The sequence below is a fragment of the Pristiophorus japonicus genome, chromosome 1 (assembly GCF_044704955.1).
Source record: "Pristiophorus japonicus isolate sPriJap1 chromosome 1, sPriJap1.hap1, whole genome shotgun sequence".
In the NCBI taxonomy this organism is placed as follows: domain Eukaryota; kingdom Metazoa; phylum Chordata; class Chondrichthyes; family Pristiophoridae; genus Pristiophorus; species Pristiophorus japonicus.
In genome coordinates, this window is record NC_091977.1 from 232,856,008 (window position 1) to 232,882,512 (window position 26,505).

Consider the following 26,505-nt stretch of genomic DNA (forward strand, 5'->3'; position numbering starts at 1 on the left):
CAATACTTCGTGGCCAACGAGCTAGATGGTGAAGAGAGCGCTGCCAAACGAAGGGCGATCCTCCTCACCATCTGTGGGGCACCAACATATGGCCTCATGAAGAATCTGCTCACTCCAACGAAACCCTTGGGAGAAATCATACGACGATTTGTGCATACTGATCCGAGAGCATTTGAACCCAAAGGAAAGCGTTCTGATGCGAGGTACCGGTTCTACACCAACAAAAGGTCTGAAGGCCAGGAAGTGGCTAGGTATATCGCCGCGCTAAAACGCCTTGCAGGACATTGCGAATTTGAAGGACATTTGGAGCACGTGCTCAGAGACTTTTTCGCATTGGCCACGAAACCATACTTTGCAAACTTTTGACTGTAGAGACCCCAACCTTGAGTAAGGCCATAGCGATAGCCCAGGCGTTCATTGCCACCAGTGACAATACGAAGCAAATCTCTCAACACACAAGTGCTGCTACAAGTACTGCGAACAAAATGATGTTGTTTTCGAATCGTAACGTACATGGCAGGTCACACATGCCTGCAGCATCAAGTCCGCAGATGTCTCAGAGTCCACCATCAAGGGTGATGAATGCAAGGCCATTAACACCTTGTTGGCGCTGCGGGGGTGAGCATCGTTTACATTCATGCCGATTCAAAGAGTACATTTGCAAGGGCTATGGAACAATGGGGCACCTCCAACGAGTGTGCAGGCGAGCTGCAAAGCCTGTTAAACCTGAAAACCACCATGATGCAGAGGAGGACAGATCCACGGAGGATCACGACGAACCAGAGCCTCAAATTGAGGAGGCAGAGGTATATGGGATGCACACATTCACCATGAATTGTCCCCGATAATGCTGAATGTTGAACTAAATGGACTCCCGGTATCAATGGAGCTGGACCCGGGCATGAGCTAGTCCATCATGGTCAAAAAGACTTTCGAAAGGTTGTGGTGCAACAAGACCTCAAGGCCAATCTTCACTCCAGTTCACACGAAACTAAGAACTTACACAAAAGAACTGATTCCTGTAATCCGCAGTGCTACCGTAAAGGTCTCCTACGATGGAGCGGTGCACAAGCTACCACTCTGGGTGGTACCGGGCGATGGTCCCACGCTGCTCAGCAGGAGCTGGCTGGGAAAGATACGTTGGAACTGGGATAACGTCCGAGCGCTATCGCCCACTGACGACACTTCGTGTGCCCAGGTCTTAAACAAATTTCCTTTGCTGTTCGAATCAGGCATCGGGAAATTCCAAGGAGCAAAAGTGCAGATCCACCTAATTCCAGGGGGGCGACCCATCCATCACAAGGCGAGAGCAGTACCGTACATGATGAGAGAAAGGGTAGAGATCGAGCTAGATCAGCTGCAAAGAGAGGGCATCATTTCACCGATCGAGTTCAGTGAGTGGGCCAGTCCTATTGTCCCAGTCCTCAACGGAGACGGCACCGTCAGAATCTGTGGCGATTACAAAGTAACTATCAATCGTTTCTCCCTGCAGGACCAATACCCACTACCAAAGGCTAATACCCTCTTTGCAACGCTGGCAGAGGAAAGACGTTCACGAAGCTGGATCTGACTTCAGCCTAAATGACGCAGGAACTGGAGGAATCATCGAAGGCCCTCACCTGCATCAACACGCACAAAGGTCTTTTTGTTTATAACAGATGCCCGTTTGGAATCCGATCAGCGGCGGCGATATACCAGAGAAACATGGAAAGTTTATTGAAGTCGGTCCCGCACACCGTGGCCTTCCAGGATGACATCTTGGTCACAGGTCAGAACACAGTCGAGCACCATCAGAAACTGGAGGAGTTTCTTAATTGACTCAACCGCGTTGGGCTCAGGTTAAAACGCTCGAAGTGCGTTTTCCTGGCGCCTGAAGTGGAGTTCTTGGGAAGGAGGATTGCGGTGGATAGCATCAGGCCCACCAACGCGAAGACGGAGGCAATTGAGAATGCACCGAGGCCACAGAACGTGACGGAGCTGCGGTCGTTTCTGGGACTCTTGAACTACTTTGGTAACTTCTTACCGGATCTCAGCACACTGCTAGAACCACTGCACGTCTTACTACGAAAAGGGGGCGAATGGGTTTGGGTTAAAAGTCAAGAAAATGCCTTTGTCAAAGCGAGAAAATTGTTATGCTCAAACAAATTGCTTATGTTGTATGATCCATGTAAGCGTTTGGTACTAGCATGTGATGCGTCGTCATATGGCGTCGGGTGTGTATTGCAACAAGCTAATGATTTTGGGAAACTGCAACCGGTTGCTTATGCATCCAGGAGTCTGTCTAAGGCTGAGAGAGCCTACAGTATGATTGAAAAAGAAGCATTAGCATGTGGTTATGGGGTAAAGAAAATGCATCAATACCTGTTTGGGCTAAATTTCGAATTGGAAACTGACCATAAGCCACTTATATCCCTATTTTCCGAGAGAAAAGGGATAAATACCAATGCATCGGCCCGCATCCAGAGATGAGCGCTCACATTGTACGCATACAACTATGCCATCCGCCACAGGCCAAGCACAGAAAACTGCGCCGATGCTCTCAGTAGGCTGCCATTGCCCATCACGGGTGTGGAAATGGTGCAGCCTGCAGATCTAGCCATGGTTATGGAAGCATTTGAAAGTGAGCAATCACCCGTCAGTGCCCGGCAGTTCAAAACCTGGACAAGCCAGGACCCCTTATTATCTCTAGTCAAAAGCTGTGTGCTTCACGGAAGCTGGTCCAGTGTCCCAGTGGAAATGCAGGAAGAGATAAAGCTGTTCCAGTGGTGCAAAGATGAAATGTCTATACAGGCAGACTGCCTTCTGTTGGGCAATCGAGTAGTGGTGCCTAAGAAGGGCAGAGACACCTCGTCAATGACCTCTACAGTACCCACCCAGGCATTGTAATGATGAAAGCGATAGCCAGATCCCACGTGTGGTGGCCCGGTATCGATGCGGACTTAGAGTCCTGCGTTCACAGATGTAATACATGCTTGCTGTTAAGCAATGTACCCAGGGAGGCACCGCTAAGTTTATGGTCTTGGCACTCCAAACCGTGGTCTAGGGTACACGTCGACTATGCAGGCCCGTTCTTAGGTAAAATGTTCCTTGCGGTTGTAGACGCGTACTCCAAGTGGATTGAATGTGAAATAATGTCGGCTAGCACGTCCGCTGCCACTACTGAAAGCCTGCGGGTCATGTTTGCCACTCACGGCTTACCCGATGTCCTGGTGAGCGACAACCGGCCATGTTTTAACAGTGCTGAGTTCAGAGAATTCATGACCCGTAACAAGATCAAACATGTCACATCTGCCCCATTTAAACCAGCGTCCAATAGTCAGGCAGAGAAAGCAGTGCAAACCATTAAGCAAGGCTTGAAGAGGGTAACTGAAGGCTCACTGCAGACTCGCCTATCCAGAGTCCTGCTTAGCTACCACACTAGACCCCACTCACTCACTGGGATCCCACCTGCTGAACTGCTCATGAAAAGAGCACTTAAGACAAGGTTCTCGTTAGTTCACCCTGATCGACATGAACAGGTCGAGAGCAGGCGGCTTCAACAAAGTGCATACCATGATAGCGCAAATGTGTCACGCGAGATTGAAATCAATGATCCTGTATTTGTATTAAATTATGGACAAGGTCCCAAGTGGCTTCCCGGCACTGTCGTGGCCAAAGAGCGGAGCAGGGCGTTTCAGGTCAAACTTTCAAATGGACTCATTCACCGGAAACACTTGGACCAAATCAAACTCAGATTCACGGACTATCCTGAGCAACCCACCTTGGACCCTACCTTTTTTGATTCCCCAACATACACACCAGTGACCACCAGCACCACGGTTGACCATGAAGCAGAACCCATCATCCACAGCAGCCCTGCAGGGCCCAACACACCAGGCAGCCCAGCGAGGGCCCAACAAATGATTCAACAACACCAGCTTTCACACCGAGACGATCAACCAGGACAAGGGCCCCAGATCGACTCACATTGTAAATAGTTACACTATTGACTTTGGGTGGAAGTGTTGTTATATATGTGGACTTGTATTTACTCTGTACAGCCACTAGAGGGCTCATCCCCTGGAATCCCAAGGGATCCCATAATCCCTTGGGAGCACAGGTATTTAAGAAGACTTCACAGGTTGGAGAGGCACTCTGGAGACCTGCAATAAAAGACTGAGGTCACACTTTACTTTGAGCTCACAGTGTTCAGTCTGACTCTTTCTCCATACACAACAGCACTAATTATTGAATGAAAACTCTTACTAATATGAAAGCAGGACCAGAAAATGTTTTGTATTTCATGCAACAGATGGAAATGTGGTTGAAACTTAACTCCTCCATTTAGCCTTCATCTTCTCAACATTCTCAACGGAACATCAAAACTCCACAATCTGTATCAACCAGAAAGACTGAATGGACCTCAGCTTTACATTTCATCTAAAAGCAGATGCCTCTTCAGCTCAAAACCTTCTTATTTTCTGATGTTGGTTTTTGCGTGTAGTACAAATTATATAAAGATTAGAGTATAGATGGGTGGAAATGAAAAAGCCTGTGACACAATTGTTAATATTGAGTGCTGCATGATATGCTTCTTACATTTTAATTTAATATTTGAGCAGTGTTCATGTAAAAAATTACCCACTACTCATTACATTGAAAGCTATCATTGCATTACTTATATTCAGAATGTAACATGAATGACAAAAAGTACTCAAAGCTCTTGAGTCCCCATATTTTAAAATAAAGGACAGCCTCTAAAATGGTTCATACCTTGTGTTCTTTTGTGTGAGTAGTTTGTATCCACCTTAAAATCTGATTCTGAAGTTCGGTTACTTTGGGGTTGCTTTCTTGCTTACTCTGACTGACATATTGAACAATTCTGAGTTTCTTCCAAATATCATCTAAACATGAACCCAAAGTGCTTATATACATTTCTTTGGCTCTGAACAAATACCCTGAAAGTGAAAAATTAAATAAATGGCAATTAGAAAAAAGATGCTTGGGAGACCGTGCAGAATGGACAGCACTAGTCTTTTATATTACATCCAAGTTTCAAAGACAAGTAAGATAGCAACAAAAACATGTCTCTCCTATTGCTTCAATTTTTTGTTTAAAATATTAATGGTTGTGCTGAGGTTTAGGAAATAATATTAACAATATTTTATGTCTTCTGTTATGCAAGTCAATTTGCACAGTAATAACATGAATATTAATGTAATTTGATGGGAGATCTTCCAAGTGGAACACAAATGATAATTATAAACCCGTTGAAAATTAGTGTCATTTATATGACAAAATACAAGATTCCAAATTTATCATTCAATACAAGTTTTGTATACACTGAATTTGCGGATACCTACTTTGTTTCGATTCTATTTCTTAATACACAGAATTAAAACATTCTTAGAAAAAATCTGATAGAAAACATGAAAATGTTAAAATCTGCAATGGACATTAAGCATTTAGGAAAACTCTATTTGCAATGAGTTTTGCCAGTTGTTGACTGGATGGCTTGTCGGAACATTTTGAAACCATCCTTCCCCTCTTCAAGTGTACATATTGTTGGCCACATATATATTATTTATTTACAACTTAATCAGGTATGAATCTACAGGTTGATAATGATAAATCCAAAATAAAAACTCAGCCGGAAAAATAGTATTTCTACACAAGGCTTGTCGCCTTCAGAAAAATTATTTTGCAGAACTGAATTATTTGGTCTTGTCTTCATTTTTTTAATCTTGACTCAGTTACAGAAATCCATTTGCTACTGTACTTTATACCTATAGCAGTGTCCAAGTCACACATCAACAGAAGATCACGAACAGTCACCAATAGATGAAGGAGTGCTGCATGCTTGTACAAGTGAACTTCATTTTCATCATGCTTATCTAGAACAGAAGCAAAAGAAAGTTATTTTCTGCATTAGCATATCTAGTACTGTGATTTTTGGTGTAAACAGGTCCCCAGTACCATTCTTTATATTTTAGATGTTTCCAGCTATGTGTTACCGAGTCTCATGTATCCTGCTGTGACATGATTTGACTGAGGTTGAGCGGTCCAACTTTAAAATCCTTGTACTTTCTCAGTGTCATTATGCTACTGGTTTGAGACTCGTACCTGGAGAGGTAGCAAACTCAAGTGCTAGAATGATGTTTGAGATCAAAATTACTACATAAAATTCATTTAAGAAAAAAATTATGGACCTAGAAGAGATGGTCACTTCTTATAAAAATAAATTGTTGAAAGTTATAGGGTAAATGACCTATATTTCTCAAGTAAAATAAATACGCAGGTACTATTATTGCTTAAAATATATTTACAAAAATAAATTAAAATTAACTGTCTGAAAACTTGGGAATGATGATTCACTGGTAGGCTCTTTCACAGGATCATCCTCTGAACTGGCTACTGTGGTACTCAGGGATGTCCAAACAATTCTACCTGTCTGGTTTTCAGATGTTTTGGTAGATTACCAAGTGGAGATTTCACTGAGCTGTGTGGTATAAAGCAGCTGATTGCACACCAGTGTCATCATAGGCGGTCCCTCGAACGAGGATGACTTGCTTTCACATGAATTCACATATGAAGGACCCCATGTTCCAGTCCTGAACAACAATTGAAGGGGTGGAAAATGCCTGTGCGTGGGTTTTTTTTAACGTGTGCTGACCGTTGCACATCAGCCACCACACGGGCTTGACAGAGCTAGGCCTTTATCCAGTGGCAAGGGTTAACCAGGATGACTGGAGACCTGCCCCGCCGATACTCCGCCCACCAGTGTACAACAACAACAACTTACATTTATAGACCACATTTAATGTAGCAACATGTCCCAAGGCACTTAACAAGAGCAATATCAATAAAAATATTTTTGAAACCGAGCCACAGAAGATGATATCAGGGCAGATGACCAAAAGCTTGGTCAAAGAGGTAGGTTTTAAGGAACATCTTAAAGGAGAAAGAGGTAGAGAGACGGAGAGGTTTATGGAGGGAATTCCAGAGCTTAGGGCCAACGCAGCTGAAAGCACAGCCACCAATGGTGGAGCGATTAAAATCCAGGATGCTCATGAGGTTAGAATTGGAGGAGTGCAGAGATCTCGAAATGTAGTGAGCAAACTGACCAGAAAGGCTACTTGTTTATCTGATAGTGCCCAAAATACAAGCAACATACACTACAAAGCAGTGTTATAGTTGTGCATCTTGTGGAAACCAAACTGCAAAGCTTCAAGAAACGGTCAATGCCCTGAGGTTTCAGGACATGCCATGCCTCCTCTAAGCTCCAGATGTTAGCTCAAAGTGTTGAGGCAACAACTTGTGTGACCCATTCCTTAGCTGATGTATCGCATCATGTGTTCAAGACTTATCAATCCTTTCCAGAGGTGGTCGACAAGAATATCCTTGAAGTAGTGTAATGTCCTTTGGCCACTGAACTCTTCTGGCTGGGATATGGACTATAAGGGCTGTGGCCATCAATCCCATTCTAATCCTCTTTATCAACTTCATCCTCTTCTAGCAATACAGTGCCGTTTTATGCTAATGAACTGAATATGGAGCAACTGTCCTTGAAGATACAGAACACTTCTTTAAGAATGTCACTTTGAAATAGGAATTTATTGAGGAAATAATTTGTAGGAAGCAAGCAACATAACACATTGAGCTAATTAGTCTTTAAAAATAACTACTGTGATGCTGATGAAACTGGATACTAAACATTGGTCCAGATTTTGCAGTCAGTGGTAAAGTAATAGCTCTCGCTGCTGACCGCGAAGAAAGCTGCTCACAAATCTAGTGATCTTTGTGGCGTTGATTTCACCTTTATCGGCGTTAATTTCATTCTAACGCCATCTATAGGGGATCTCTGGCGTCCAGCAACAGTGATGTCAGCAAGCAGGCTAAGCAGCCAATCACATTTGAAGAGTTCTCACAGACAGCAAACCAATAAATAAAAAGCACCGATTATCCTTCACTTTTTAATCATTTTACATGGAGCGAAATAAAGACATACACTTGGGATTAAGGTAGATGCTAAAATATCAAACAAACTTAAAAAAAATGTTTTATTATTATTTTAAAAATCTATGGAATTCTTATCATAATGGAGAAATTTGACAGTCTGCAAATATAAAGTTAGCTTTTCAGGGCCAGAGAGGTTGTTCAGCAGTAATTATGCACTATTAAAAATCCAGTTATACTTCATTCAATAAAGCTTAACTTTTTGGGGGGTTTTAACAGCGAGAATTGTGCATAAAAAGTGTAATTTCACATCAATTCAAGTGATTTCTAAGATTTCCATCTGTGAAGATTTCAACAGCGCATCCTGTGGAGGAGCGGGGAATCACTGACAGCAACTTCTGGATGTCCACAGTGAGGACGCCAGAAGTTGCTGTCAGTTTCACAGGGTAACGATGGCGAACGCTGGCAGTTTCGCCGTTATTACAAGGCAAAATCCAGGCCATTATATCTAAATAGGGCTAGACTTTCGGCACATCATCGCCCATTTATCGTCCATATAAGAGCTGAGATGCAGGCTATCGGCCATATTTGCTGAAAAGTGGAAACTAGCACCTGATTATAGCCCATTTCTCACCAGCCCAACTTTTGGCACACATGAATGAGCTGCATCACCCGGCCTACTTTAAAAAAAAATGGGACTTCATCATCATGCAAGACCGAGAATAGTGCTTATAATGGAAACTTGCGCCTGATTATGGCCCAGATTATCGCCGAGCGCTACTTTCAGCATTTCGCTGACAATTCGCCCAAATGATTGCTGACCAAAAAGACACTGAAGAAAAGCTGCAATAACTTGGCACTACTCGGCACTACGGGGAGGATCTGTAATAAAAGGCTGTCAGGCGAATCAATTTGTGAGTGATTTTAAGGGCCTTTTTGACTCTTGTCAAACATCTAATCACATTTGTATTTGTTGAGGAAAAATTAAGGGCATTTATAGCGATTTATAGTGTATTGATCACGAATCACATGCTGCAAAATAGAGATGGGAGAATAAAATGAGAAAATTTACAAAGAAGTACATTGTTGTAATGTCAGGGTTAATATTAATCATGGATTTCCTCCCCCCCCTGGTCCACAGTACAAGTAGAAGCAGAACTAGGGAATGTCATCTCATGAGGAAGGAAATGGAGTTCACCTCAGTTGGCTGATAGATTTTATTTTATAAAGCAACAGGGGCTAGAATAAACGAAAGATTGTATTATGTTATTGATGGGGACCAGGTCCCCTGTTCTCTCTGTCAACCCATATGGGAAAAGTTCTTTGTCTGAAAAAAAAACGCGCATGCGCAGAACGGCCGTTGCTATGGACGCCAGCCTTGCATGACTGAATACATCGCTAAGGCCCATTTCACATCGCTAAGACTATCGCCCAAATTAAAAAGGCGAAACTAGCGTTTAAAAAAAATGGGCGATATTCCATTGATTCTGAAAAATAAAAAAAGCACTAAGGCCCATTTTTGGGCGATAGCGACCATAGTGGAAAGTCTAGCCCTATGTTTTTAGACAGCACATGCCATCAAAGTAGCATACATTGTGCTTTTTTCATTTCTCACTACTGGCAAAAACATTAAATATTTTTTTTAAATGACTTACCAGAATCTGAGGATTGTGTTGATTGTGTCCCATACCCAATAGGTGGAAATTTTACACCATTATTTTCTGCCCAGGTAAGTTATTTATTTGATACCTTTCACCTTGGTGGCAATTTGTTTTGGTGTGGACCACTTCTACTTTTACCAGTTAGAGAGAGCTGGATTGATTGCAGGCTGTGGCATAGATCACATTATACAAGAGGTCGGTACCAAATAATAAGTCAAATTCAATGTGGTCTCCTGGACTACTTTTGATCACCTAGAGGGATCGGAAAGGAATTTTCCAGATGTTTTCCCCTAATTGGCGTTGGTTTTTTTGTGTCTCTCCCATGAGACTACATGGCACCTAGAGGGCAAGGAGTCACTTGACGTGATGCATAAGGCATCACAACTGTATGGGAGAGACTGGTGTCCTACATTACAACAGCACTGGCTGTAAAGCGCTTTGGAATCTCCTACGGTCATGGAAAGCATTGTGTAAATGCAAGTTTTCCTTTTTCTTCTTAGATGGATCAGCTGGTCTTTTCTTGTCTGATGTTTTCTTATGTCCGTAGGAGGTTTCATCCTGAAGTAGGAAGCTTTGTGACCTCTTTTAATTTTCTTTTAGATGCTTTTTGTTTTATATATAGAACCAAGGCATTTCAAGACCCTTACTTCCATTATGGTTGACAAATACAACATTGTATAACTTCCTTTTTATGAATTATTTAACACGATTTTGCACAACATCTTGCCCCTTTAATTGAAACTAAACTCATCTGCACTTACTAAAATGGGAAGGTTCCAGATTTTTAACTGAGATTAGTGAATAACTTATTTCTTGGTAATAAGTTAATGTTGTTTGTAAGAAAAGTGAATTTTTTGTTGAATCCATATAGAAAGCCTGTATTTATTTCAAACTATACGACATGCTACATCACTCAGGATGCATAACTGAGAGCAATGGCTTATGAAGAATAAACAATTGGAATATGCAACACATTTTTCGTAGCTATTAATTTTCTACATTTGCTGCACTTTTTGTCTACTATAAATCTTACTTGGTGTCTCCTAGTAAATATTTCTTATGTGGGGAAAAAGTTTAAAACTAACCTTGTTTAACACCATCACTCACTACCTTCTCCTGATGCTTTAGGAAAAACCTAGTGTGGTCAAAAGCAAGTGTACTAAATGTTCCTGTCCCAGCCTTATGAATAGCACAGCCCTTCAAGTGCTGGAGCACAGAGGTTGCTGTGGCCTCCAAAAGATAGTATGCTTGACACTGGCTATCTGCAAGCAGAAAAGAAAGGTATTTCTAGTCAACAAAATTATAAATCACATTGATTAATGTAGTTTTATTGTATTCATTAGTTCGAAACTGCTTTTTATTATTTGTTCTTTCCATGTTCATTTTTATTGATTTTTTTACATTCAAGTACATATTTTATGAAGCCATTGTACCTTTTAATTGCACGGTGACAGGGAGCACATTGATGCATCCAGGTTTCTTGGCAAGTAGATTAGGACCAGCCAGCAAAGCCTTGTATTTAGGCTGCAGTTCCAAGTTATACTGCCAACTGCACCCCATACTGAGCTCAATGATAAAAGAGCTCGCCACAAAAAGAAATGTGCAGAGCTCTACTCGCTGTGTAGCAATTTTTAATGTTAAGAGACAGCAAGCAGAAGCACCCACTTTTTCCTAATTTGGTGATGATTTCTACATTAAAATGTCAAAGAAATCTTAAATACCTGATGCTTGAACTTCTAACAAAGTGCTGTTTAGCTCTTGCTGGCTTATTTCCTGCACAGAATCTATCTGTGGTGTCACTGATTCACTGCTCACTGCAATGCTGTAAACATTTCCATCACCTGAAATAGAAAACCAAGACACTTAACGGCTCACAATTCAGGAAATTAATCGCAAAACGCTTTTCAATAAATAAAGGGAACGGCAAATTGCAAAAAATATAAGTAAAACACATGGTGAATTCCACACACATCTGCATATACAATTTTTAAACAAGAAATTTAAAGAGAGTCTACTTTCAATGCCATGGATAAATACACAGCTCGTACTTTAGATCAGCCAAAAAAAAACAAAATGGGGTTGATCCGGAGGCCACCCGCCCAGCAGAAACAAAGGGGCCAAGTTTCAGCCTGAGTTGCTCCTGTTTTTTTGGAGCAACTGGTTTAGAATGGAGTGTCTTAGAAATTGCAATTCTCGACATTTAGTTTGCTCCAGTTCTAGTCAGTTAGAACAGTTTCAGTTTGGAACAGATTTTTTTTCAAAAGGGGGCGTGTCCGGCCACTTACACCCGTTTTGAAAGTTTAGGCAGTGAAAACTTACTCCAAACTAACTTAGAATGGAGTAAGTGTAGATTTTTGTACGCTCAGAAAAACCTTGCCTACACTTAGAAAATCAGGCATAGGTTACAAATCAGGTGTAGGGAATGGGGGGGGGGGGACGGGGTTTAAAGGGAAGTTTACAAACATTAAACACTTCAGTTTTACAAATAAAGGGCCATCATCAATAATAAATGATAAATACATCAATTTATCAACCAATAAATCAATCAAAAAAAATTAATAACAAATTAAAAAAATTAAAAAATCAATCAATAAAAATTTTTCGACTCACTGACTGCAGCACCGGGAGCCCTCCAACAGCGTGCTGGGATGGGGCCCCCCCAGTGTGTCTCTCTCTCTATGTCTGTCTGTGTGTCTCTCTCTCTGTCGGTCTGTGTGTCTCTCTCTCACTCTCTGTCTGTCAGTGTCAGTGTCTCTCTCTCTGTCCGTCAGTGTCTGTGTTTCTGACAGCGAGGGGAGGGAGGGGAGGGGAGGGGGGGAGGGGAGGGGAGGGAGGGGTGGAGGGGAGTGATGGGGGGGAGGGGGGAGGGGGAGGAGAGGGAGGGAGGGGGAGAGGGAGGGAGGGAGGAGGCTGAACGGGCCCGGCTGATGTGAAGAAGCCGGGCCCAATCTTGGGCGGGGCCCACCCCCAGCAAGATGCCGGGCGGGCGGGCCCCGCCGAAGGAGTTAAAGGTAGGTGGCCAGGGGAGGCCGGAGCTGGGGGGGTGGGGGGCGGTCGTCGGAGCAGGAGCTGGGGGGGGGGGGTCGTTGGAGCGGGAGCTGGCGGGGGGTCGGAACGGGGGTGGGGGGGAGGGGAGCGGGAGCTGGGGGGGGGGGGTCATCGGAGTGGGAGCTGGGGGTGGGGGGGTCCTGGGGGAAGCGGACCCTGAGCTGGGGGGTCCTGGACGAGGGAGGTGCAACCTGATCCTCGCAGCCCCAGTGAGGTCACTCGGCCAGGGCTAGGGGCTGTGTGCTTCGGGCCCCTCCCACACAGTTTCGGCGCCTGGAGCTACTGCACATGCGCGCCTACTGTAGCACGCCCGTGCAGAGGTCCCGGCACTAATTTCAGAGCAGGGACCTGGCTCCGCCCCCCACAGCTCGTGCTGCGCTGCGCTGAGCTGCAAAGAACCTGCAGGGAGCCGGAGAATCTGCAGATATTTTTTAGGCGCACTTTCGGGCGCGAAAAATGGGCGTCCAGGTCGGGGCTGCACCGTTCTAGGCGCGGCCCGAAACTTGGGCCCATTGTGGTAGCTCCCTGATAATTGTGAGGAGCTCAGTAGGTAAGTTTTAATAATTTTTTTTGTGGGGCTGGAAGGAGCAGGAATGCTCCTCTGGGCTCCACAACAACAACCTGGGCTCCAGCCACACCGGGGCCCTCCCCCTCTTGAGTATGGACCCCTCAAGAAACTTTCTTCCAGCTTGGAGAATGACCGGGCTGCCCAATATTGCTGCACGTTTTCAGTCCTCAAAGAGTTACTGAAAATGGATCTGGTTTCCCATGGGAACTATCGGGTGGCGGCTGGCCGCTTTAACATCACTCGGGGTGGGGGGCGAAATCGACTCCAATCTTGCTCAGAGTCACAATCTCACAATAGTAACAACTTGCAGTTATAAAGTGCTTTTAACATAGTAAAATGTTCCAAAGCGCTTCACAGGAGCGTTATCAAACAATAATTTGACACTGAGCCACATAAGGAGATATTAGGTGACCAAAAACTTGATCAAAGGAGCATCTTAAAGTAGGATTGAGAGGTAGAGATGAGGAGAGGTTTTGGGAGGAAATTCCAGAGCTTAGGGCCTAGGCAGGTGAAGGCACAGATGCCAATGTAGAGAAAAGAAAATTGGGGTTGCGCAAGAGGACAAAATTGGAGGAGCGTGGTCGGACTGGATGAGGTTATAGAGAGAGGGAGGGATGACACAAACAAAACTATTTTCAGCTGCAGCAATATTAGTCTCTTGATAACGAATGAGCCTTTACTGAAATTCCTTATGGAGGCTACTTGCTTGATGCCTTATTTTTGTGAAAACATATCTGTGACACTGGACCAATACCAGTAGATCCACTGGCTAAGAATCAGAATTGATTTATATTGATATTGCTTTGGAATTGGTGTCTGCAGTTGCTGAAGTTGGAGACTGAGTGAGGCTGTGATGCACAGTGTTGGGCGGGCTTGCCTGACACAAGATTCCCAAAGCAAGCAGTCTACTTGGAACTCCTACACAAGTGAGCCCCAGGTGGGCAGAGGAAATGTTTCAAGGACACCCTCAAAGCATCCTTGATAAAATGCAAGAGCCCCACCGATACCTGGGAGTCCCTGGCCAGAGACCGCTCTAAGTGGAGGAAGAGCATCCGGGAGGGCGCTGAACACCTCGAGTCTCATCGCCAAGAGCATGCAGAAAGCAAGCGCTGGCAGCGGAAGGAGCGTGCGGCAAACCTGTCCCATCCACCGTTTCCCTCAACGACTGTCTGTCCCACCTGTGACAGAGACTGTAATTCCCGTATTGGACTGTTCAGTCACATAAGAACTCACTTTTAGAGTGGAAGCAAGTCTTCCTCGATTTCAAGGGACTGCCCATGATGATGCACAGAATGGTGGGAAGATCACTTGATAAGCAGATACCCCTAACCCTCATATCAAATATATAGTGATATGAATGAGGAAATAAACTGGTGATGCAGAACTAGCAGAGGGTGCAGTTAATGAAGGCAGAGCTGTATGACGTTTGATGCCTCAGATTCATGCATACTCTTCAGGTACATGTGATAGGTTCTGGCAGTGATCAAGTGAATAGAATAATAATTCTTGCTATTTTAGGTGCATCATAGGATTATTGGTGCATAAATGGTAACCTGCATACTGTCAGTGATGCCCTACACAATGGGGAAACAATCAATAAGCCACCTCTGTTACTATTGTTGGGGCTGAAATGTATGTTGCTGGGTGTGTGATGAAATAGACCTTCAAATATCTCCTTAATGCAACAGTGGATGGCAAAGAGGCTGACTCTTGTCATGATTTCTGTAGAGTACCTATAGGTCCTTTTTGTTGTTTTCTGTTTTTGATTCGTGGGGCACTGGCACCAATACTCGGGAAAGAGAGAGCTGTTCCGTGGGGACGGACTACATCTGAACTATGCTGCGACCAGAGTTCTAGCGAATCGAATAATTAGGGAAGTAGACAGGGCTTTAAACTAAATAAGGGGGTAGGGAGAAGGGTGCCAGTGGAGAGAAATCTATAATGCTAAAGAGAAAAGAAAAGGAAGCAATGCAGGAACGTGATTGTGGTAAGGATAACCAGATTATGGACTGGGACGCCCGTTTTTCGCGCCACAAAGTGCTCCTAAAAAAAACTTACCTATTCTCCGGCTCCCTGCAGGCCCTCTGGAGCTGGGCGCGGCGCAGCACGAGCAGTTGGGGGCGGAGCCAAGTCCCTGCGCTGAAAACAGTGCCGGGACCTCTGCACATGCGCGCTATAGTGGGCGCGCATGTGCAGTAGCTCCAGGCGCCCAAAACTGTGGAAGGGGCCAGAAGCACGCAGCCCCTAGCCCTGGCCGAATGGCCTCACTGGGGCTGCATGGATAAGGCTCCTCCCACCCGACCGGACCCGACCCGACCTCCGCTTCCCCCCCACCCCCTGGACCTCCGCGACTCTTCCCCCCCGCCCCCCCCGGACCTCCGCGACGCCCCCCCCCCCCCCGAGACCCGACGCCACCTACCTGTAAATCCAGCCTGAAGTCTTGGGCCCAGCCGTTCAGCTTCCTTCTCTCCCTCCCTCCCTTCCTTCCTTCCTCCCTCCCTCTCTCCTTCCCTCCCTCCCTCCCTCTCTCCTTCCCTCCCTCTCTCTTTCCCTCCCTCTCTCCTTCCCTCCCTCCCTCTCTCCTTCTCTCCCTCCCTCCCTCCCTCTCTCCTTCCCTCCCTCCCTCCTCTCTCCTTCCCTCCCTCCCTCCTCTCTCCTTCCCTCCCTCCCTCCTCTCTCCCTTCTCCCCATCTCTCCCCCTTCTCCTCCCCCTTCTCCTTGCCCCTCCTCCCCCTCACCCCCTCCTTCCCCACTCCCTCCTCCTCATCCCCCCACCCCACTCCATCTCCCCCCCACCCCCTTCCCCCCCACCCCTCTCTCCCCCTCCCACCCCCCTTCTCCCCCTCCCCTCGCTGTCAGAAACACAGACACTGACAGACAGAGAGTGAGAGACACACACACAGACAGGCAGAGAGATAGAGACACTGACAGAGACACACTGGGGGGGCCGTCCCAGCATGCTGTTGGAGGACTCCCGGTGCTGCAGTCGGTAAGTAGAAAATGTTTTATTTATTGGTTTTTTAAATTTTTTTAATTTTTTATTAATTATTTTTGATTGATTTATTGGTTGATTTATTGATGTATTTATAATTTATTATTAATGATGGCTCTTTATTTGTAAAACTGAAGCGTTTAATGTTTGTAAACTTCCCTTTAAACCCCCCCCCCCCCCATTCCCTACACCTAATTTGTAACCTACGCCTGATTTTCTAAAGTGTAGACAAGGTTTTTTCGAACTTACAAAAATCTTCACTTACTCCATTCTAAGTTAGTTTGGAGTAAGTTTTCACTGCCTAAACTTTGAAAACAGGCGTAAGTGGCCGGACACGCCCCCTTTTGAAAAAAAAGTTCTGTTCCAAAGTGAAACTGTTCTAACTGACTAGAACTGGAGCAAACTAAATGCCGAGAATTCAAATTTCTAAGATACTCCATTCTAAACCAGTTGCTCCAAAAAAACAGGAGCAACTCAGGCCGAAACTTGGCCCCGATGTCAGGAAGGGACAGAGCATACAAATAAAAGCGGTCGCTAACAAATAGGGTCCAGCTAAGAAAAAATAGCGATAAGACAAATAGGGCTATAGTACAAAATAATGTTAAGATGTCTAATAATGTTAAAAAGACAAATTTAAAAGCACTGTATCTGAATGCACAAAGCATCCGTAATAAGGTAGACGAATTAATAGCGCAAATAGATGTAAACGGATACGATATAGTTGCAATTACAGAGACATGATTGCAGGGTGACCAGGGTTGGGAACTGAATATCGAAGGATATTTGATATTTAGGAAGGACAGGCAAAAAGGAAAAGGGGGTGGTGTGGTGTTAGTAAAGGATGAAATCTGAGCAATAGTGGGAAAGGATATTGGCTCAGAAAATCAAGATGTAGAATCAGTGGAGCTAAGGAGCACCAAGGGACAGAAAACATTGGTGGGAGTTGTCTGTAGGCCTCCAAACAGTAGTGGTAATGTAGGGGATGGCATCAAACAAGAAATTAGAGATGCATGTAACAAGGGTACTACAGTAATCGTAGGTGACTTTAATCTACATATAGACTGGCCAAACCAAATTAGTAATAATACTGTGGAGGATGAATTCCTGGAGTGTGTACAAGATGGTTTTTTAGACCAGTACATTGAGGAGCCTACTAGGGAACAGGCTATCCTAGATTGGGTATTGTGCAATGAAAAGGGGTTAATTAACAGTCTTGTTGTGTGGGGTCCTTTAGGGAAGAGTGACCATAATATGATTGAATTTCTTATTAAGATGGAAAGTGAAGTAGTCCAATCTGAAAATAGGGTCCTAAATCTAAACAAAGGAAACTACAAAGGTATGAGGAATGAATTGGCTATGATAGATTGGGAACATTCGTTAAAAGGCATGACTGGTGGATAGGCAATGGCTAACATTTAAGGAACGAATGCATGAATTGCAACAGTTATACATTCCTTTCTGACGCAAAAACACAAAAGGAAAAGTGGCCCAACCATGACTAACAAAAGAAATTAAGAATAATATTAGATCCAAAGAGAGGTCATAAGAAGTTGCCAGAAAAAGTAGCAAGCCTGAGGATTGGGAGCAGATTAGAATTCAGCAAAAAAGGTCCAAGAGATTGATTAAGAGGGGAAAAATAGAGATTGAGAGTAAACTTGCAAGGAACATAAAAAACGATTGCAAAAGTTTCTACAAGTACGTAAAAAGAAAAAGATTAGTGAAGATAAATGTAGTCCTTTACAGTCAGAAACAGGAGAATTTATAATGGAGAACAAGGAAATGGCAGAACAATTAAATAAATACTTCAGTTCTGCCTTCACGGAAGAGGACACAAATAACGTCCCAGAAATGCTAGGGAATCAAGGGTCTAGTGAGCAAGAGGAATGAAAGGAAATGATTATTAGTAAGAAAATAGTGCTGGAGAAACTAATGGGACTGAAAGTCGATAAATCCCCATGGCCTGATAATCTGCATCCCAGAGTACTAAAAGAGGTAGCCATGGAAATAGTGGATGCATTGGTTGTCATCTTCCAAAATTCTATAGATTATGCAGATTGGAGGGTGGCAAATGTAACCCGGCTATTTAAAAAAGGAGGGAGCGAGAAAACAAGAAACTACAGACCGGGTAGCTTAACATCAGTAGTAGGGAAATTGCTAGAGTCTATTATAAAGAATGTGATAACGGGACACTTAGATAATATCAATGGGATTCGACAAAGTCAACATGGATTTATGAAAGGAAAATTGTGTTTGACAAACCTACTCAGTTTTTTGAGGATGTAACTGATAGAATAGATAAGGAAGAACCAGTGGATGTAGTGTATTTGGATTTTCAGAAGGCCTTTGATAAAGTCACGCATAAGAGGTTAGTGTGCAAAATTAAAGCACATAGGATTGGGGGTAATATACTGGCATGGATTGAAAATTGGTTAACTGACAGGAAACAGAGAATAGGAATAAACGGGTCTTTTTCGGGGTGGCGAGCAGTGACTAGTGGGGTACCACAGGGATCAGTGCTTGGGCCCCAGCTATTCACAATATATATCTAAATGATTTGGATGAGGAAACCAAATGTAATATTTCCAAGTTTGCTGACAAACTAAGTGGGATTGTGAGTTGTGAGGAGGATGCAAAGATGATACAAGGGTATTTAGATAGGTTGAGTGAGTGGGCAAACATATGGCAAATGCAGTATAACGTGGATAAATGTGATGTTATCCACTTTGATAGGAAAAACATAAGGACAAAGTATTATTTAAATGGTGATAGCTTGGGAAATGTCGATGTACAAAGGGACCTGGGTGTCCTTGTACACCAGTCATTGAAAGCAAACATACAGGTGCAGCAAGCAGTTAGGAAGGCAAATGGTATGTTGACCTTCATTGCAAGAGGATTTGAGTACAGGAGCAAGGATGTCTTACTACAGTTATACAGGGCCTTGGTGAGACCACACCTGGAGTATTGTGTGCAGTTTTGGTCTCTTTACCTAAGAAAGGATATACTTGCCATCGAGGGAGTGCAGCGAAGGTTCACCAGACTGATTCCTGGGATGGCAGGACTGTCATATGAGGAGAGATTGGGTCGACTAGGCCTGTATTCACTATAGTTTAAAAGAATGAGAGAGGATCTCATTGAAATGTATAAAATTCTAATGGGGTTGCACAGACTGGATGTGGGGAGGATGTTTCCCCTGGCTTTGAAGTCTAGAACAAGGGGTCACAGTCTCAGGATACGGGGTAGGAAAATTAGGACTGCGATGAAGAGAAATTTCTTCACTCAGAGGGTGGTGAACCTGTGGAATTCTCTACCACAGAAGGCTGTGGAGGCCAAGTCACTGAATATATTTAAGAAGGAGATAGATAGATTTCGAGACACAAAAGGCATCAAAGGGGTATGGGGAGAAAGTGGGAATATGGTGTTGAGATAGAGGATCAGCCATGATCGTATTGAATGGCGGTGCAGGCTCAAAGGGCTGAATGGCCTACTACTGCTCCTATTTTCTATGTTTCGATATTTCTATGTCCCGTGGCATAAAAGTCGAGGCTGTGGTGACCTAATATGCCATTGGTAATGCTGTGTGGATGGCTGAGCAGCAATGCAGGTCTTCATGAAGGAGATGGCACACCTCTGTCACAGCATCTCTGCTTCATCATCTGTGATAAGAACATAAGAAATAGGAGCTGGAATAGGCCATTTGGCCTCTCGAGCCTGCTCCGCCATTCAATATGATAATGGCTGATCTGATCCTGGCCTCAACTCCACTTCCCTGCCCGCTCCTCATAACCCTTGACTCCTTTATCGTTCAATAACCTTAAATATATTCAATGACCCAGCCTCCACAACTCTCGAAGGTAGAGCATTCCAAAGATTCACAACCCTCTGAGAGAAGAGATTCCTCCTCATTTCCATTTTAAATGGGCAACCCCTTATTCTGAAACGATGCCCCCTAGTTCTAGATTCCCCCACGAGGGCAAACATCCTCTCTGGATCTACTCGGTCAAGCCCCCTCAGAATCTCATACGTTTCATAGAAAATAGGTGCAGGAGTAGGCCATTCGGCCCTTCGAGTCTGCACCGCCACTCAATGAGTTCATGGCTGAATATGCAACTTCAGTACCCCATTCTTGCTTTCTCGCCATACCCCTTGATCCCCCTAGTAATAAGGACTACATCTAACTCCTTTTTAAATATATTTAGTGAATTGGCCTCAACAACTTTCTGTGGTAGAGAATTCCACAGGTTCACCACTCTCTGGGTGAAGAAGTTTCTCCTCATCTCGGTCCTAAATGGCTTACTCCTTATCCTTAGACTGTGACCCCTGGTTCTGGACTTCCCCAACATTGGGAACATTCTTCCTGCATCTAACCTGTCTAACCCCGTCAGAATTTTAAACGTTTCTATCAGGTTCCCTCTCATTCTTCTGAACTCCAGTGAATACAAGCCCAGTTGATCCAGTCTTTCTTGATATGTCAGTCCCGCCATCCCGGGAATCAGTTTGTGAACCTTTGCTGCACTCCCTCAATAGCAAGAATGTCCTTCCTCAAGTTAGGAGACCAAAACTGTACACAATACTCCAGGTGTGGCCTCACCAAGGCCCTGTACAACTGAAGTAACACCTCCCTGCCCCTGTACTCAAATCCCCTCGCTATGAAGGCCAACATGCCATTTGCTTTCTTAACCGCCTGCTGTACCTGCATGCCAACCTTGAATAAGATAACCTCTCAGTCTTCTATACTCCAATGAATATAGGCCCAACCTTTTTTCATATGACAACCCCTTCATCTCAGGAATCAACCTTGTTAACCTTCTCTGAACTGCCTCCAATGCAAGTATATTAAAAGGGTATTAAAAGAGATGGCGGAAGTTATAGCAGATGCATTCGTTATAATCTACCACAATTCTCTGGACTCTGGGGAGGTACCATTGGATTGGAAAGCAGCTAATGTAACGCCTCTGTTTAAAAAAGGGGCAGACAAAAGGCAGGTAACTATAGGCCGGTTAGTTTAACATCTGTAGTGGGGAAAATGCTTGAAGCTATCATTAAGGAAGAAATAGCGGGACATCTAGATAGGAATAGTGCAATCAAGCAGATGCAACACGTGTAGCGAGTTGGTCTTACCACAGGAGAAGGGTCCACAGCCAGCTAGGGAATGGAAGACCAGCAGGAAGAGTAGTGCAAGGAAGATAGTGCAGGGGTCCCCTGTGGTCATCCCCCTGCAAAACAGATACACTGCTTTGAGTACTGTTGAGGGGGATGACTCATCAGGGGAGGGCAGCAGCAGCCAAGTTCATGGCACCGTGGCTGGCTCTGTTGCACAGAAGGGCAGGAAAAAGAGTGGGAGAGCGATAGTGATAGGTGATTCAATTGTAAGGGGAATAGATAGGCATTTCTGCGGCCGCAACCGAGACTCCAGGATGGTATGTTGCCTCCCTGGTGCAAGGGTCAAGGATGTCTCGGAGCGGGTGCAGGACATTCTAAAAAGGGAGGGAGAACAGCCAGTTGTCGTGGTGCACATTGGTACCAACGACATAGGTAAAAAAAGGGATGAGGTCCTACGAAACGAATTTAAGGAGCTCGGAGCTAAATTAAAAAGTAGGGCCTCAAAAGTAGTAATCTCGGGATTGCTACCAGTGCCACGTGCTAGTCAGAGTAGGAATCGCAGGAAAGCGCAGATGAATACGTGGCTTGAGCAGTGGTGCAGCAGGGAGGGATTCAAATTCCTGGGGCATTGGAACCTGTTCTGGTGGAGGTGGGACCAGTACAAACCGGACCGTCTGTACCAGGGCAGGACCGGAACCAATGTCCTAAGGGGAGTGTTTGCTAGTGCTGTTGGGGAGGAGTTAAACTAATATGGCAGGGGGATGGGAACCTATGCAGGGAGACAGAGGGAAACAAAAAGGAGACAAAAGCAAAAGACAGAAAGGAGATGAGGAAAAGTGGAGGGCAGAGAAACCCAAGGCAAAGAACAAAAAGGGCCACTGTACAGCAAAATTCGAAAAGGACAAAGGATGTTATAAAAACAAGCCTGAAGGCTTTGTGTCTTAATGCAAGGAGTATCCATAATAAGGTGGGTGAATTAACTGTGCAAATAGATGTTAACAAATATGATGTGATTGGGATTACAGAGACGTGGCTCCAGGATGATCAGGGCTGGGAACTCAACATCCAGGGGTATTCAACATTCAGGAAGGATAGAATAAAAGGAAAAGGAGGTGGGGTAGCATTGCTGGTTAAGGAGGAGATTAATGCAATAGTTAGGAAGGACATTAGCTTGGATGATGTGGAATCTATATGGGTAGAGCTGCAGAACACCAAAGGGCAAAAAACGTTAGTGGGAGTTGTGTACAGACCTCCAAACAGTAGTAGTGATGTTGGGGAGGGCATCAAACAGGAAATTAGGGGTGCATGCAATAAAGGTGCAGCAGTTATAATGGGTGACTTTAATATGCACATAGATTGGGCTAACCAAACTGGAAGCAATACGGTGGAGGAGGGCATAAGGGATGGTTTTCTAGACCAATATGTCGAGGAACCAACTAGGGGGGAGGCCATCTTAGACTGCGTGTTGTGTAATGAGAGAGGATTAATTAGTAATCTCATTGTGCGAGGCCCCTTGGGGAAGAGTGACCATAATATGGTGGAATTCTGCATTAGGATGGAGAATGAAACAGTTAATTCAGAGACCATGGTCCAGAACTTAAAGAAGGGTAACTTTGAAGGTATGAGGCATGAATTGGCTAAGATAGATTGGCGAATGATACTTAAGGGGTTGACTGTGGTTGGGCAATGGCAGACACTTAGAGACCGCATGGATGAACTACAACAATTGTACATTCCTGTCTAGCGTAAAAATAAAAAAGGGAAGGTGGCTCAACCGTGGCTATCAAGGGAAATCAGGGATAGTATTAAAGCCAAGGAAGTGGCATACAAATTGGCAAGAAATAGCAGCGAACCCGGGGACTGGGAGAAATTTAGAACTCAGCAGAGGAGGACAAAGGATTTGATTAGGGCAGGGAAAATGGAGTACGAGAAGAAGCTTGCAGGGAACATTAAGACGGATTGCAAAAGTTTCTATAGATATGTAAAGAGAAAAAGGTTAGTAAAGACAAACGTAGGTCCCCTGCAGTCAGAATTAGGGGAAGTCATAACGGGGAACAAAGAAATGGCAGACCAATTGAACAAGTACTTTGGTTCGGTATTCACTAAGGAGGACACAAACAACCTTCCGGATATAAAAGGGGTCAGAGGGTCTAGTAAGGAGGAGGAACTGAGGGAAATCCTTATTAGTCGGGAAATTGTGTTGGGGAAATTGATAGGATTGAAGGCCGATAAATCCCCAGGGCCTGATGGACTGCATCCCAGAGTACTTAAGGAGGTGGCCTTGGAAATAGCGGATGCATTGACAGTCATTTTCCAACATTCCATTGATTCTGGATCAGTTCCTATCGAGTGGAGGGTAGCCAATGTAACCTCACTTTTTAAAAAAGGAGGGAGAGAGAAAACAGGGAATTTTTGACCGGTCAGCTTGAGCGGTCAGCTGGAAATCATGCTTGACAAATCTTCTGGAATTTTTTGAGGATGTTTCCAGTAGAGTGGACAAGGGAGAACCAGTTGATGTGGTATATTTGGACTTTCAGAAGGCTTTCGACAAGGTCCCACACAAGAGATTAATGTGCAAAGTTAAAGCACATGGGATTGGGGGTAGTGTGCTGACATGGATTGAGAACTGGTTGTCAGACAGGAAGCAAAGAGTAGGAGTAAATGGGGATTTTTCAGAATGGCAGGCAGTGACTAGTGGGGTACCGCAAGGTTCTGTGCTGGGGCCCCAGCTGTTTACACTGTACATTAATGATTTAGACGAGGGGATTAAATGTAGTATCTCCAAATTTGCGGATGACACTAAGTTGGGTGGCAGTGTGAGCTGCGAGGAGGATGCTATGAGGCTGCAGAGCGACTTGGACAGGTTAGGTGAATGGGAAAATGCATGGCAGATGAAGTATAATGTGGATAAATGTGAGGTTATCCACTTTGGTGGTAAAAACAGAGAGACAGGCTATTATCTGAATGGTGACAGATTAGGAAAAGGGAAGGTGCAACGAGACCTGGGTGTCATGGTACATCAGTCATTGAAGGTTGGCATGCAGGTACAGCAGGCGATTAAGAAAGCAAATGGCATGTTGCCTTCATAGCGAGGGGATTAGAGTACAGGGGCAGGGAGGTGTTGCTACAGTTGTACAGGGCCTTGGTGAGGCCACACCTGGAGTATTGTGTACAGTTTTGGTCTCCTAACCTGAGGAAGGACATTCTTGATATCGAGGGAGTGCAGCGAAGATTCACCAGACTGATTCCCGGGATGGCGGGACTGACCTATCAAGAAAGACTGGATCAACTGGGCTTGTATTCACTGGAGTTCAGAAGAATGAGAGGGGACCTCATAGAAACGTTTAAAATTCTGACGGGTTTAGACAGGTTAGATGCAGGAAGAATGTTCCCAATGTTGGGGAAGTCCAGAACTAGGGGACACAGTCTAAGGATAAGGAGTAAGCCATTTCGGACCGAGATGAGGAGAAACTTCTTCACCCAGAGAGTGGTGAACCTGTGGAATTCTCTACCACAGAAAGTTGTTGAGGCCAATTCACTAAATATATTCAAAAAGGAGTTAGATGAAGTCCTTACTACTAGGGGGATCAAGGGGTATGGTGAGAAAGCAGGAATGGGGTACTGAAGTTGCATGTTCAGCCATGAACTCATTGAATGGCGGTGCAAGCTAGAAGGGTCGATTGGCCTACTCCTGCACCTATTTTCTATGTTTCTATGTTTCTGTGATTCATGAAGGGGAAATCATGTTTAACTAATTTACTGGAATTCTTTGAGGATATAACGAGCATGGTGGATAGAGGTGTACCGATGGATGTGGTGTACTTGGATTTCCAAAAGGCACTCGATAAGGTGCCACACAAAAGGTTACTGCAGAAGATAAAGGTATGCGGAGTCAGAGGAAATGTATTAGCATGGATAGAGAATTGACTAACTAACACAATGCAGAGAGTCGGGATAAATGGGTCCTTTTCAGGTTGGCAATCGGTGGTTACTGGTGTGCCACAGGGATCGGTGCTGGGACCACAACTGTTTACAATATACATAGATGACCTGGAAGAGGGGACAGAGTGTAGTGTAACAAAATTTGCAGATGACACAAAGATTAGTGGGAAAGCGGGTTGTGTAGAGGAGACAGAGAGGCTGCAAAGAGATTTAGATAGGTTAAGCGAATGGGCTAAGGTTTGGCAGATGGAATACAATATTGGAAAATGTGAGGTCCTCCACCTTGGGGAAAAAAAACAGTAAAAGGGAATATTATTTGAGTGGGGAAAAATTACAACATGCTGCGGTGCAGAGGGACCTGGGGGTCCTTGAGCATGAATCCCAAAAAGTTAGTTTGCAGGTGCAGCATGTAATCAGGAAGGCAAATGGAATGTTGGCCTTCATTGCGAGAGGGATGGAGTACAAAAGCAGGGAGGTCCTGCTGTAACTGTACAGGGTATTGGTGAGGCCGCACCTGGAGTACTGCGTGCAGTTTTGGTCACCTTACTTAAGGAAGGATATACTAGCCTTGGAAGGGGTACAGAGACGATTCACTAGGCTGCTTCCGGAGATGAGGGGGTTACCTTATGATGATAGATTGAGTAGACTGGGTCTTTACTCATTGGAGTTCAGAAGGATGAGGGGTGATCTTATAGAAACATTTAAAATCATGAAAGGGATAGACAAGATAGAGGCAGAGAGGTTGTTTCCATTGGTGGGGGAGACTTGAACTAGGGGGCCCAGCCTCAAAATACGGGGGAGCCAATTTAAAACCGAGTTGAGAAGGAATTTCTTCTCCCAGAGGGTTGTGAATCTATGGAATTCTCTGCCCAAGGAAGCAGTTGAGGCTAGCTCATTGAATGTATTCAAATCACAGATAGATAGATTTTTAACCAATAAGGGAATTAAGGGTTATGGGGAGCGGGCGGGTAAGTGGAGCTGAGTCCACGGCCAGGTCAGCCATGATCTTCTTGAATGGTGGAGCAGGCTCGAGGGGCTAGATGGCCTACTCCTGTTCCTAATTCTTATGTTCTTATATGCTTCCTTAAATAAGGAGATCAAAACTGTATGCAGTACTCCAGGTGTGGTCCTACCAACTCCCTGTACAGTTGGAGCAGGACTTACCTACTTTTATACTCCTTCTCCCTTGCAATAAAGGCCAACATTACATTTGCCTTCCTAATTTCTTGCTGTACCTGCCTGCTAACCTTTTGTGTTTC

The 26,505-nt window shown here is 44.5% G+C and overlaps 1 protein-coding gene across 9 annotated transcripts in view; it reads right to left on the reverse strand.

Moving 5' to 3' along the window:
• The window catches only part of LOC139269036 (protein shortage in chiasmata 1 ortholog), a 259,103-nt gene that overhangs the window by 73,441 nt on the left and 159,157 nt on the right, over positions 1–26,505 (reverse strand). For all 9 annotated transcript variants that reach the window (XM_070888055.1, XM_070888020.1, XM_070888030.1 and 6 more), the window contains 4 exons: positions 11,318–11,437; positions 10,682–10,858; positions 5,766–5,873; positions 4,753–4,937 (listed from right to left, as the gene is read on the reverse strand). In XM_070888055.1, the coding sequence (XP_070744156.1) occupies positions 4,753–4,937; positions 5,766–5,873; positions 10,682–10,858; positions 11,318–11,437 (590 nt within the window). The remainder of the gene's footprint in view (positions 1–4,752; positions 4,938–5,765; positions 5,874–10,681; positions 10,859–11,317; positions 11,438–26,505) is intronic.